General features: G+C 38.2%; 1 protein-coding gene across 1 annotated transcript in view; it reads left to right on the top strand.

The window, feature by feature from the left end:
• The window catches only part of LOC140152517 (malate dehydrogenase, cytoplasmic-like), a 124,925-nt gene that overhangs the window by 66,338 nt on the left and 43,325 nt on the right, over positions 1 to 15,262 (top strand). The window contains exons 2-4 of the mRNA XM_072174868.1: positions 9,991 to 10,083; positions 10,677 to 10,764; positions 13,540 to 13,724. Coding sequence (XP_072030969.1) covers positions 9,991 to 10,083; positions 10,677 to 10,764; positions 13,540 to 13,724 — 366 coding nt within the window. The remainder of the gene's footprint in view (positions 1 to 9,990; positions 10,084 to 10,676; positions 10,765 to 13,539; positions 13,725 to 15,262) is intronic.

Genomic DNA, 15,262 nt, shown 5'->3' with positions numbered 1-15,262 from the left:
GAAATCATCTATAGTACTCTGTTCCACCCATGATAAAGTTGTAGTATACATGGGAGTGTTGAATAGCTCAATGGAAATCATCTTTGTGCTCTGTTCCACCCATGATAAAGTTGTAGCATACATGGGAGTGTTGTATAGCTCAATGGAAATCATCTATAGTACTCTGTTCCACCCATGATAAAGTTGTAGTATACATGGGAGTGTTGTATAGCTGAATGGAAATCATCTTTGTACTCTGTTCCACCCATGATAAAGTTGTAGCATACATGGGAGTGTTGTATAGCTCAATGGAAATCATCTATAGTACTCTGTTCCACCCATGATAAAGTTGTAGTATACATGGGAGTGTTGTATAGCTGAATGGAAATCATCATTGTACTCTGTTCCACCCATGATAAAGTTGTAGTATACATGGGAGTGTTGAATAGCTCAATGGAAATCATCTTTGTACTCTGTTCCACCCATGATAAAGTTGTAGTATACATGGGAGTGTTGTATGATAAAGTTGTAGTGTACATGGGAGTGTTGTATAGCTCAATGGAAATCATCTATAGTACTCTGTTCCACCCATGATAAAGTTGTAGTATACATGGGAGTGTTGAATAGCTCAATGGAAATCATCTTTGTGCTCTGTTCCACCCATGATAAAGTTGTAGCATACATGGGAGTGTTGTATAGCTCAATGGAAATCATCTATAATACTCTGTTCCACCCATGATAAAGTTGTAGTATACATGGGAGTGTTGAATAGCTCAATGGAAATCATCTTTGTGCTCTGTTCCACCCATGATAAAGTTGTAGTATACATGGGAGTGTTGTATAGCTCAATGGAAATCATCTATAGTACTCTGTTCCACCCATGATAAAGTTGTAGTATACATGGGAGTGTTGTATAGCTCAATGGAAATCAGATAGTACTCTGTTCCACCCATGATAAAGTTGTAGTATACATGGGAGTGTTGTATAACTCAATGGAAATCATCTATAGTACTCTGTTCCACCCATGATAAAGTTGTAGTATACATGGGAGTGTTGTATAGCTCAATGGAAATCATCTTTGTGCTCTGTTCCACCCATGATAAAGTTGTAGTATACATGGGTGTGTTGTATAGCACATTGGAAATCATCTATAGTCCTCTGTTCCACCTGTGATAAAGTTGTAGTATGGGAATGTTGTATAGCACAGTGGAAATCATCAATAGTACTCTGTTCCACCTGTGATAAAGTTGTAGTATACATGGGAGTGTTGTATAGCACAATGGAAATGATCTATAGTGTTCAGTTCCACCTGTGATATAGTTGTAGTATACATGGGAGTGTTGTATATAGCACAATGGAAATCATCTATAGTACTCTGTTCCACCTGTGATAAAGTTGTAGCCTAGTATACATGGGAATGTTGTACATGTATAGCACAGTGGAAATCATCAATAGTACTCTGTTCCACCTGTGATAAAGTTGTAGTATACATGGGAGTGTTGTCTAACACAATGGAAATCATCTATAGTGTTCAGTTCCACCTGTGATAAAGTTGTAGTATACATGGGAGTGTTGTATAGCACAATGGAAATCATCTATAATGCTCCGTTCCACCTGTGACAAAGTTGTAGTACACATGGGAGTGTTGTATAGCACAATGGAAATCATCTATAGTGCTCTGTTCCACCTGTGATAAAGTTGTAGTATGGGAGTGTTGTATTGCACAATGGAAATCATCTATAGTACTCTGTTCCACCTGTGATAAAAGTTGTAGTATACATGGGAATGTTGTATAGCACAATGGAAATCATCTATAGTGATAATATTGTTGTACACATGAGAGTGGTATACACATGTAGCACAATGGGAATCATGAACTTCAATGTCCTTTTTCACTTGTGAGCATGATAAAGTTGTGGCATACACTAGAGTGTTTATTCTAGTCTTTTGTTGCCTACTGAAAAGTTGAACGAAGATAATTTCTGTTTTCGGTTTCGGGAGTTATGTTAATTTCTGACATGAAAACGTGACATGAGAGAGTTGATGCTAATACAGACAAGAGAAGTGTCTAAATTTTATGGTCGTAAATTAGCGATAAATTGTACGGCTTCAATTGACTTGCGTAGGGTGTATAGGTACTTCCGCCTAGGCGGGAGTGGCTCATGAAAAAAGCCCAGCATAGAAATATACACTAATCAGTGTTGCCACGAATTACGTATACTTGTTCGTCCAAAATACACCTTAAAACTTGTGTGTCCGAGATAGTAACTCGGGGCCCGACTTAGTAACCCGGGGCCTCGACTCGGGACCCGAGATAGTAACTCAGGGTCCAAGATAGTAACTCGGGCCCCGACTTAGTAACTCGATATCTGAGTTAGTAACTCGGGCCCGGACTTAGTATCTTGGGTCCAAGATAGGCCCGAGATAGTATCTCAGACTTAGTAACTCTGGGTCCAAGATAGTAACTCGGGGTCCGAGATACTAACTTGGGGCCTCGACTTAGTAACTCAGGGTCTAAGACAGTAACTCGGGGCCTCGACTTAGTAACTCGGTGCCTCGACTTAGTAACTCGGGGTCCGGGATAGTAACTCGGGCCCCGACTTATTAACTCGGGGTCAGAGATAGTAACTTGGGGCCTCGACTTAATAACTTGGGGTCTGAAACAGTAACACGGACCGCGAGATAGTAACTCGGGGTCTGAGATAGTAACTCGGGGCTTCGACTTAGTAACTTGGGTCTGAGATAGTAACACTCTCCCCGAGATAGTAACTCGGGGTCCGAGATAGTAACTTGGGGCCTCGACTTAATAACTCGGGGTCTGAAACAGTAACACGGACCCCGAGATAGTAACTCAGGGTCTGAGATAGTAATTCAGGGCCCCGACTTAGTAACTCGGGGTACGAGGTAGTAACTCGGGGTCCGAGATAGTAATTCGGGGCCTCGACTTAGTAACTTGGGGTCTGAGATAGTAACTCGACCCCGACTCGGAGTCTGAGATAGTAACTCGGGGCCTCGACTTAGTAACTCGGGGTCCGTGATAGTAACTCGGGGCCTCGACTTATTAACTCGGGTCTGAGGTAGTAACACACACCCAGAGATTGTAACTCGGGGTCTGAGATAGTAACTCGGGGCCCCAACTTAGTAATTAGGGGTTAGAGATAGTAACTCGGGGCCTCAACTTAGTAACTTGGGGTCTGAGATAGTAACACGGACCCCAAGATAGTAACCCGGGGTCCGAGATAGTAACTCAGGCCTCGACTTAGTAACTCGGGTCTGAAATAATAACACGGACCCTGAGATGGGGGTCCAAGATAGTAACTCGGGGCCCCGACGTAGTAACTGGGGGTCAGAGATAGTAACTCGGGGCCTCGACTTAGTACCTCGGGGTCCAAGATAGTAACTTGGGGCCTCAACTTAGTAACTTGGTATCTGAGATAGTAACACAGACCCAAGATAGGAACTCGGGGTCCGAGATAGTAATTCGGGCCCCGACTTAGTAACTCGGAGTCCGAGATAGTAACTTGGGGCCCCGAGATACTAATTTGGCTTACCTTTTTTACTTGGAATTACTTTTTTAAGTGTTTTCCATAACTTTTTGCTATCATGTACATTATCATTAATTGCCCTTTCAAAGTGCTTCTTCTTCAAATAAAATTTCATATTATTAACTCTATTTCTAACTGACTTAGCCTTTTCCCAATCATCAGGGTCATTGGTTTTATGAGCCTTGGCATAAAAATAATCCCTATCCTTACACAATTTAAGAAAATTACTGTCTACCCATTCAGGGAGATGCCCCTTTATACGCTTACATGTAGTTTTAAAAGGTGCATGTTCATCGCATGCTTCATTAAACAATGATTGCCACTTAGATAGAGCGTCATCAACATCATCAATACAGTTTACTTGTTCCCAATCAATATTCTGAATTGTGTTCACAAAGAGTTACTATCTCGGGGTCCAAGTTACTGTTTCAGACCCCGAGTTACTAAGTAATTAAGGGCCCAGGGTGTAGACATCACCCTGGGTGTAGACATAATTATTGCACAGTCCCTATAGTATTGTGTTGTCGTGGATACATGTAGTTGATAAATTACTCGATCAAATCATTTGGATAACAGGGTACTACACCCCTGCCCAATTTTGTGCCTATTTTTACATTTTTCTCAAAAATTATAGAGCATTGGTGACAAGTAAGATATGTATATTATAGGGGCAAGGACTACAACTACTGCACTGGAAATTTTATTTCAGCACAGACAGCAGTTGTGGAGTTACAGTCAAAAATTAGGAAAACCAATATTTGATCAATAAATCAATAACTACTTGCCTTGAGTTGCTGAATTTTCAGTGCAGTAGTTATAGTCCTTGTCTCTATAATATACATATCTAGGCCCTATATCTTACTTGTCACTAATGCACTATGATTTTTGAGAAAACACAAAAATAAGCAAAAAATTGGCTAGGGGTGTAGTACCCCCTTAAACATAATAGATCCCACACAATTTAAAACCAACATAACCCAACATCTACAAGAAATCTATAGACTAAAATTTGCATGCATGCGCATATCAACCTAACCGTTTTACTCCTCTAGGACTGCGGGCAGTATCAAGATCAAGATGATGTGCAAATTCCAAGTTAGACTTCATCATGTTCTTGCTGTCATTGACATATTTGTAGAGACGACTAGAGTCCCCGCTATATGTCGAATGTATGGACTAGGGTAGCCCGAAACATCATGGCCCTGTTCCTTCCTCACTAGGGCCATGAATGCCCTACGTACGTAAAAACGGGGCACCGTGAACTCACGTCGCGGTGATGACGTCACACTGACGGCATCTATTTATAGAAAGAATTCAAAACATTTTCCATCCTCAAATGTGCTCAAAATTTACGAACATGCACCAAATATGTTTTGTTTAAGTCTCATTTTCACGTGAGGAATGGTAGGAAGTGGTATTTATGAGAAAACGTGGTATTTTATGTGTACCCTGGACCAGATATGCTCAGGAGTCTCAGACCTTCGTACGGAGAAGGACAGTGGAAATCAGGGGTACAGCATTAAGGCCCAAAAGTCGGGGGTTGTTTTCCTGTGTTTTTCACTCCAGAGCTTGCAGAAAATCCAAATACATGGGGTGAAAATTAAATCTTGGGGGTGAAAAATATTTTGCAGTGTAGTCAGGGGTAGGAGTACAGTCCAAAAGTAGCTAGAGGGTCAGTTTTCACCCCCGAGCTTGCACATATTCCCAATAGAGGGTGAAAAATTAATATTTTTTAAATTTAGGGGGTCATTCACCCCCGCTACCCCTGGTGGAAATCGTAGTGACGGACGTGTGAGTACCTCGGATAGGACTAGGGAGCCAATTGTCAAAAGCCGTAACTCACACATATTATACGATACACCCATCGAATGTGTGTCATCGGTCCAGTCATCGGCCTTGTAGGAACCCATGGATTAGGTCCATGTACACATACGATGGGTGTACCCCGCCAGAGTCCCGGACTAGAGTTTTAAATTATACTATGTAGTATGTACAGTACTCGGAGAACGTGGTTGTGTATATTTTTTCTGTATACATCGCTATTTATAGAAAGGATAAATCAACTTGAGAAAATATTGTGACTTGCTCAAGTTGTTATACTCGCGTACATACTCACACTGTACAGAGTTGTACAGTATGTACAGTGCAGAAACTATCACAGCTTTTGGTATTAATATTGGTAAGCTTACACTACCATAATTCATTGACCTCATGAAATAACTGGTAAGAAACTGGACGAAATGTACACTTACTGTTGTTTAAAATGCTTGAATTCGAAATTACTGGTTAGAAACTGGAACAAAAGTACACTTTTCTATAATACTGTGGTTTAAAATTCAACCGCCGTGTGTGTGTTAATTAATTTCACTGTGGTGACGAGCTAGATCTATTAATAGGCATGTCCACTAAAAATTGAAGTACTTTTAAATTGATTCAGACCTACCTTATTGATGGGAATTGATGAAAGAAACATTTTGGCGTTTAAATAATCTTAATCGGACGTTTCATTCCAGAGATATGGCCTTTCGAGTGTCACGGTTTTATATAGGGCTGCTAGAACATGTTAAAAGTTAAAGTCCAAAAGGAATACTAACAGAAAGTGCAACTTTAAGGTACTTTTTCTAATGTATTTATTAACTATCTTATCTGGAACATTATATTTGCTTATAACAACATGAAAATAAGATCATCCTGAATATTTAATCGATTTTGTTGACATACAACAAAAAATATAAGACCTCAAAACCCATGGTTTGTTTGGTGAAACCTCAAGCATGATCATAGATGGCCGCCATGGAAAATATCTCCATAGAGGAGATGAACAATAAGTGCATTATTTCAAATGAAAAGCGGTAGTCTTAAACATTGTTCAATCTTTTAAGGTCAGCACATTTTATCTTCAAAAATTATTATATTTCATCATGGCATAAGTTTGGTAACATTAATCACTACCAATTTTGAGAAATGTGCTCCAACTCAAAGGTTATCTTTACTACATTGAGTAATACACTGTGTGTGCATGGAAGCCATGATGGTCCCCGGTTTTTATACTCCCTATGAAATGGACATGGTAGTGAGAAGTGCACGGGGAAGTGCATGATTTGAGATGGGCCGCAGTAGGCTTAAACATTCTTAAATTTCTTAACATCCTACACATTTTGTCTTCATAAATAGTTAAATTTTATGAGTATGTAAGTTTGCTTGTCTGATTCACTCCAAATTCGGAGATAATTGCGTTTGAACACCTGATGCACGGAATGGTGTCACTTCAACCTGTTGTAGTTCTCATCTCATTAAATTTTTCATTAAAAAAGTTGATCTCTTCATGCAGGAAGGTCCTCTCTATTTACTGACCAAACAGGAAAAAGTTTGGTTAATGTTTTCTGGTGGAATCAGGAATTTCTTGAAACACCCTGATATAGGCCTACATTTGGATCAAAACAAGTATGTACGCCATTTAACAGGCCTGGGATTTCTTGTATCGATCAGTTTCTCCATAGACAATACGTGTGTGAGTGCACGCACACGGTACATGAAAAATCGTTCTAGTGGAAACTGTATTGAGAGTGGGCATCCCTACTATTAATACCAAGGATTCTCGAGTACTAATATACTATAGGATAAGCCACTCGTTTGCGCAAACGAAGTCAGTCATTCAGCCTATGCGCTTTCATGCATGTGATGGCATGGCTGTGTAGGAGTGTATTTTCTGTGGAAGAGTTGATGCATGTTTACGTCATCGTTTCAAAAAAAATTAAATGGCGAAAACGGCGAACATTTGGTCGAATCTTTCCATTACTATCATATCGTGAAAAACCAAATAGCTGAGGAGTTAGCTCAATGTGGTAGGAAAATATTATAACCGAGGACCCCATGACGAGACTGGCTAAATAAGCTGTATTTTTGCCGGAAAGGGTCCGAATAATTGGCAGTCGATGGGCGCCATCTTGGAAAAATAGCTCGAAATAGACTTCCTCGACAGTCGTTCAAGATTGAGGAGATTTTAACCTGACGATTAACCAATCAAATTTTGCGCACTCAAATGCCCTAGCAACTGTCAATCAAATACAGGATAAGTCCTTTTGACCAAACGCGCATCATAGCCGTTCACAAGTACGTAAGTTTTAGGCTGCGCACTGGATTTCATAGCAACCGGCATAGTAACCGTCAATCAATGTCAATCAAACTGCCGTGAAGTGACTTCACTTTTTATACAGGGATTGAATACGAGTGTCACAGCCCTGTTAATACCATCATTCATGATCTGTACGAGTCGATAATTAAAAAATGTATGACGCGGATGACGTAGAGTTCATTAATATTCATATATACTACTACGATTTCTTCATGAGAGGGGTCTGGCACACGACACCGGCAAGAAGACCTTCATCAAGACTGTGGGCACCGACATCAGACTCTACATAGACATGATAGACAATATATGATCCTACTTGTATCTCCCCCCCCCCCCTGTTTAATGCAGCCTTCCAAATTTTGTTTGGAAGGAATTGACGATGCATTATGATACATTACTTGACATTTTTGTGTATTTAATGATAATGAACTGCATCCATAAATTGTATGACTTTGGGTTACCATGGTTACTAGTAAGAAAGTTGGTTCACTTAACTCATCAACTCTTGAACTTTTGCATTTTGAACTTTCTGCCTCACCATTCACAGTTTCAGTCAATGTATTTTGATATCTATTTATAACCGTTTGTACCCAATGATCTTATATGCTTAAGGTTTAATAATTCTTTATTTGTATGTTCCTTTGCTTTTGCATTGCAAGTCTCGTTTTCTCCGTGTACGTTGGCCTGTTTTTATTTTTCCTGCATCCATTCCCCGGGGTCCTCTCATTCCTTCCTTCTTTGACCTGTGATTGCGGACCCCGGGGTCTACTCATTCCCTCCAATTTTGGTCTGAGGTGTTAGACCCCGGGGTCCACACATTCCTTCCAATCTTCTCTGTTTTCATGGCCGCACTTATTGCTTTTATGCATCCTTGATCTGTTTTCATGGTCCCGTTCCTATTTTGTTTTTCTCATCCATGTTTACCTTCTTTCTTTATTATTTGGGTGTTTTGAAGTATTTTGGCCTGACCGTCGTTTCCTTTACTTTCTCGAAGCTCTGTCCACGATTATTTTATTTATTTTTATAAGTAACTTCTTTTTGTTTTTTATGTTTGTATGTTGTATGTTGGCATCTTATGGCGAATACTTGTAATACTTGTTGTAAACTTATTTTAAGACATCAATCTCGTATTTTATGCAATTCATGCAACTCATGGTATCATAATCGTTGTGTGTTTACTGATTGTAATGTTAATGATGCGTGGTTTATTTGTTTTAAATGTACAGGCGAATTATTTCCATTTAATCATTATGTTGATGATGATGAATTCAAATTTGCTTTATTCTGTCATGACAACACCATTGATTTTAATAGACTGCTAGGTCTCAAACTTAATCCTTTTGCTTACAATGATATTCTTTATAATACATTTAATGAATCTGACAATTTAATTAATTTTGATATTTCCAAATCGTGTTCATATGTTTTTGATCGTGACAATATCACCGCTTCTTGCAATGATGATTTCTCAATTCTTCATCTCAATCCACGTAGTTTCAATAAGAATTCAACATCAATCAAGCGGTTTAAAGGAGGATTTCGTGATCCTAGCATCCTCTTTTTATGACATTTTTCAGTAGATATCCACGAAAAAGCTTATTTCCAAAATTTCAGTTGATTCCGATTTTGCGTTTGCGAGTTATGCATGATTATGTGTATTACACTGCTCCATAGACAATGTGTTGTAATTTCGTTCTGGTGCACCAGAACGAAATTCAAATTTGGCGATATTTTTGCTAAACGAATTAATCTGCAAGAAATATTTGGTACATAAACATTATGTAGCCAGAGGTATCCAGTGGTGTAAAAATCTCAACTTTTTTGGGAAAAGTGGGGGATGAGGCTGTGGATCACAAAATGCCCCTTTAAGTCACTTTATAAGATTCATTTATTATCAAATCAGTAATCTCTTGTAGTACAAATGTTTATTGTAATAATTATTATTCTATACTTTTCAATGCGTATTAGTCTTGATTCATATTTCATTTGTCTATGCCAACATACGTACGTTGTCCTGTCTTCATGCAGGATTTTTTCACACATATTTGCAGGAATGTTTCGTTTTTACCCATTCCGGTGTGTGTTCTTTTTTTGGTGACTTTTTAATTTTGTTCCATGTAAATTTTACCCTGAAGAAGCTATGTATTAATAGCGAAAGCTTGGTCAGAGCTTTCTTACACATTTTTCTTATACACTTTCTTACATGTACACGGGTGATTTGTCGGCACACTTGCGCTGCAGCCATGCAAAAGCACTTATGTCCAGCTCAAGCCGGTCTTGCCTTGAATAATTTCTCAGATTTCATACATGTATTTTATATGACTTTTTCAGGCTCTGAGGGTTCTTGTAACTCGTGCTGGTGCGCTGTTTGCCAACCCTCTACTCTATTCCATCGCCAAAGGAGATGTGTTTGGTAAAGATCAGGTAAGTAAAGATTACAATAATTATTGGCCCAAAACTCGGCACTTTTTATATTGTTTTAGTCATTTGCAGTCCCGCTTTTTTTCCTGGAACACATTTTTCAGTTTACTTATTTCCAACCAGATGAGTTGGCAAATTGACCAAGCTCTAAATCTAATTGGGAAATCCACAGAAAAATTCAGCATTTGTTGGGAAATTTTGCCTTCTAACATAAAGAATCACTTCAGGACTTGGAGGAAATCAGTCTCCTGGTGAATTTTATAGGAGAACTGGAGAAGCTAGTAACCTGACCACCTACCATCATGTCTTGCAGATGGACTATTTTGAAACTGCAGCCTTTATAATGCAAAGACCATCCATTTACATGTAAGGTTGTCCAATATGAAATGCTTATTATTTTGTGTTGCAGAGATCAATTCAAAATTTGATAAAGAAAACACAATAATTAACATCAAAATACATGTGCAAACAAGCAATTGATCATTGTAAAATTTCAATAGACCTATGATAGCAAAAAAAAACCTTTATACCTAGTCAAATGAGACTTAAATTTTTTGTTTTCTGACTAACACATGGACATTATTTTGCTTTTGCAGCAAATTAGTCTGGTAATGCTCGACGCCTTTCCAATGCTGGAAGGAGTAGTTATGGAGCTTCAAGATTGCGCTCTTCCATTGCTGAAAGGTAATCCTAACTTTGGGTTTAGCCACTATGGCCCGTATGCATAATAAGTAAGACCATGTCTAACTTAAGATTTAGCCTAAACAGTGAAGTGCAACAAATAGTACCAACTTCACCATGTTTGTTTGTCACTCATGAGGTGCAAAATAGTGTACATCCGGGATACTTGCACGGCGAATACCAAAATAATCCAGTGGTATACTACAGAAAGCCAAAAACTTAAGGTACCAGTTATGATCACCCCTGTATATCCTAAATAAAGACAGATATGTCATAATTGCAACCAGAAGCCAATAGCTGCATCTTTTAGCTTGAATTTAAGACCTCATTTGTTGAAATTGTTCAAGAAATAAAGACACGACGAAACAAAAATCCAAAGAAAATTCCAATTTAAAAGTTGCAGTTTGCTACATTGCATGCCCTATTGATTTGTACACAACACGTTCGCTAACAAGAGAACCAGCGCCGTGCTTCCATTATAAACACGTTAAAACTAGCGTCGTGTTTTCATTGCATTGATTAGAACACAAAAGTGCAACTTTTGATCTCGTTTCTTCATTAGGTTTTAGATCACCCTTTAATTCACAACCAATTTCAACAAATAAGGTCATAAACCAGAGCTAATGAATACAGGTATTGGCAGTTTGTTTTAATTTTGACGTATTTGTCTTTATTTAGGATATATAGGGGTAAACACAACTTGTGCCTTAATTCTTATGCTTACTGTGACAATCAAACATGGAGAAGTTGGTAATCTTTGTTGTACCTCGTTGTTTAGGCTGGGCTTAAAGTTCGACTTGGTCTAACTTGTTTTGTGCATACGGGCCTATGGGTTTACTTTTGATGCAAGACATGCACAGCGCCTTTACATGCTATAGGTTCATCATTTATATTCCATTCAATATGTAACTATTAACCGAAACCACTCATTGCTCATTACATTCAGTTTCAGAGAAGAACGGCGGCAGTCCCTTGCTCAGATTGGTTTTTTTCTGCCAGAAACTGTAGTTTAGTCGCGGGCAGAGATTAATTGGAAATTATGCAGCTGATGTCATCCGAGAAAGCTTGGCAAGTTTTTGCACTCAAAGGATGTCACACGTATTGTGACCCATGAAAGCAAGACATCAAATCACAACAAGTTTCTACTTTGAATTACAAGGCTAACATTTGGTGTTTATCTCTACCAGCGCTAACTATTGCTTTGTATATGAGACGGTTACTTGGTCAATGTCTCCAGGTATCTTTTGGATTTTGTGGTTGAGCATCACACAATTATTGATAAGGATTGACAAAATTGGATTGATTTACTATTGACAAAATATATGTCTGTTTAATTAGAGCAGCCAGAGTATACCATGCCATGAGTGTGGGAAAGATATGGACATGCTGTCTCCATTTGTAGTTTTAGGGAAAATAATGAATGAAAATCAGGAAGATATTGTGCCATAAGATTCCTTGTTAACCAAATATTTTGGTCCTTGGACATGATTTTGCACATTTTAAGTTACTTGAAATCCAGTGAAAAAAAATTATAGAAAATTGTATATGCCCTCATAAATCATCTGATATCCTCACTGTTACGAGTCGTACTTGACTCAAGGCCAAAATCACCTTTTACCCAAATTCACACGAATGCACAACACAAATACACTGTTTGATTAAGCTAACAAAATGAAAGCACGTTAATATGATTTGTACAATATATGACAACAAATGCTCATACACAATAATCAAATAAACACTCTTTATCTACTTAGTACTTAGCCAGCATTCTTCTTCTTGGTGATCATAATGTTCTTGCAATGTTCTGGACGACTGATGTTATATATCCTTATTCACTTGTCCTGCGAAAATCAGCGAAGTCCAGTGAACACTTGCGTTTATAAATATCCTTGCGTATGAAATCCTCACACAAAAATGGCGTTGCTTCTCCAAACTGTTATCTCCTTGCGCTGCTTTCTCCAAACTTAACTCCTTGCGCTGCTTTCTCTAAACTTAACTCCTTGCGCTGCTATGGTGCTATTTCCACCTTTCACACAATATCTTCAGGAAACAGGACTGCGATGCAGTTGTCCCCACTTATATTGACAGCTGTGTTGTATCAAAAACCCAGACTTCAGCAAGTCGACAGAAGAATATATATTCCTTTCTTGGAAGAAGTACATTCTTTGACGTATTCTAGATCTTCTCCGAGTAATTTGACTACATAAAATATTTCTGGTTTGCAATTTCCTTTCTTTGAAGGAATTGGACTGTAAGCATATTAGCTAGCTAGCCCAGATCAACACTATAAACTGTGAATAACTGTGATTCCATTTTCTTATATACCAAGCAGGGGGAAATCCCAAATATTAATAGCCAAATGTCATCTTGGAAATTCCCAAGCCTTAATTATAACATTAACTTTTCACATGACATATTTCCTGAGGGGAATCCCGTGATGTCATCTTCACTTTACAACCTCAGGGGGGTTTCCAAATATTCCAAATTAGATATGATTCAACTTGTTTTGCTCAAATTGAGAGGGGAATTCCCCCAAAATGTCATCACTCATGTAATTTTGTAAACAAAGATAAATCATCAAATTAAATTACTCAGGGCACATCACACTACAAGTGGACATGAGATGAGATATTTGTGTGCATGCAATATGAGTAAAATTGCAGCTCCTCCATCAACATTGGGGTTAGTCTTAAAGTTAGGTCATATTTTAAGGACATGGTCAAATTATATTGTTTGTTAATCAAAATATAACTGTTTGATGTTCAATTCTCACAGATTGTATAGCAACTGCTAGTGTGTCGGAAGCATTTAAAGATATTGATACATGTATTATGCTTGGTCTACACCGTAAGGAGGGCGTGGAGACAGTGGTGGAGAGGAACGACTGGCTCAAGGCTAACATCAAAATATTTAAAGACGGGGGTAAAGCTCTTGACTCCTATGCCAAGAAAACATGCAAGGTAAGGGATGATGTGACTAGATTCCTGCAAATATGTGTGAAAAAATCCTGCATGAAATGCTTCACGGACCTACGTGACCAGCTAGAAATATCTGCATAGTGAAATCACCTTTATATAGTTTTACACACTGCTGTGTGGAATGTCTGGCTCTAGCTATTTCTTCTCCCAATGCAGTTTGCAGTGCTCACATAATTATTCACATTCCAGTTGACCTTTTCTAATGCTCCCTAAATGAAAATGATTCCCAGTGCACATTGGATGATATGTATGTGTGTTGCTTTTAGCAAGATTTTGAACACTTCATTTTGATATGCAAGTAGTTAAACAGCAAATTTACATAATATATAATTGTTGAATGAATCCGTATATGGGTAATAATATTGTCTGGGGTACCGCTTAAAGTTTTTGACAATTAATTTCCATTGGTAGGGACACTTCATTACACATGTCATGTATTATGCTGTATTCGTATTAGTAACAATTCAGTATTTGTACAGGGTGTCCCAAAAAAAAAGAGGCCCCTCATTGCGCCCTCTTTTTCTCCTATTTCTGAAAAGTTGATCAAATGTATTTTGGTATGTAAAGAAACCTTAAATCATTAGCGTTAATAAACCGAAACAATTATTTCAATCGGCTCATAACTTTTGAAGATATGCCCTTTTAAAGAAATGTATCCGTTTTTCACTCTGTCCACGGATGAGGTTTGGCTACTTCAAAGATTAAAAAGTTCACATACCATGCATGAATATAAAACATTCCTCGATGATAACTTTATAAAATAACAACTTTATTTTTAGGAATGGGCTTTACCGGTGGGCTTTATGGTTATGGATTTTGTTAAGTGTCATTAATTTGGGCGAAATTGATGTGGGATGGGACTTGCTATACTTGTAATTACTTATGTTTTTCTCGTTATTTTATGCCTTTTTGTTTTATTATGTTTCTTACTTTATTGTTTCTTGCTTTCTTTTTATTAACAACATAAGTCATTTCTCTTTTTGGAATAAAAGATAGCCCTGAAAAGGTCTGTTTAGTTTGTCTTTTGGTTCTTTTGAAGTGAGTTTACTGTGCTGCTCTGCCCTCTACCTGGTTGCCTACTTGACGAATGCAGGTTTCAGCCCTAGTTCTCATTGCATTAATTGCGTTGCGTACCATCATTGTGCGCCGGATACTTGCGAATGCAGCAGTAATACGGGGTTGAGAAGATGTTTGAAGCTAGCTGGTGATCCTCGCTAAGTTATAGTGAATGCTTTCCCAAGCCTAATGCTATTATCTATTCATGTCATTAACCGTGTTTTTCGTTTAAATCTTTGATGTAGCCAAACCTCATCCGTGGACAGAGTGAAAAACGGGTACATTTCTTAAAGAGGGCATATCTTCAAAAATTGTGAGAAGATTGAAATAATTGTTTTGGTTTATTAAAGCTAACGAATTAAGGTTTCTTTACATACCAAAATACATTTGATCAACTTTTCAGAAATAGGAGAAAAAGAGGGCGCAATGAGGGGCCTCTTTTTTTGGGGACACCCTGTAGGTAA

This window comes from Amphiura filiformis, chromosome 5 (genome assembly GCF_039555335.1).
Source record: "Amphiura filiformis chromosome 5, Afil_fr2py, whole genome shotgun sequence".
In the NCBI taxonomy this organism is placed as follows: domain Eukaryota; kingdom Metazoa; phylum Echinodermata; class Ophiuroidea; order Amphilepidida; family Amphiuridae; genus Amphiura; species Amphiura filiformis.
The sequence above is the reverse complement of the archived record's forward strand: the minus strand, read 5'-3'. Positions and strand labels throughout refer to the sequence as shown.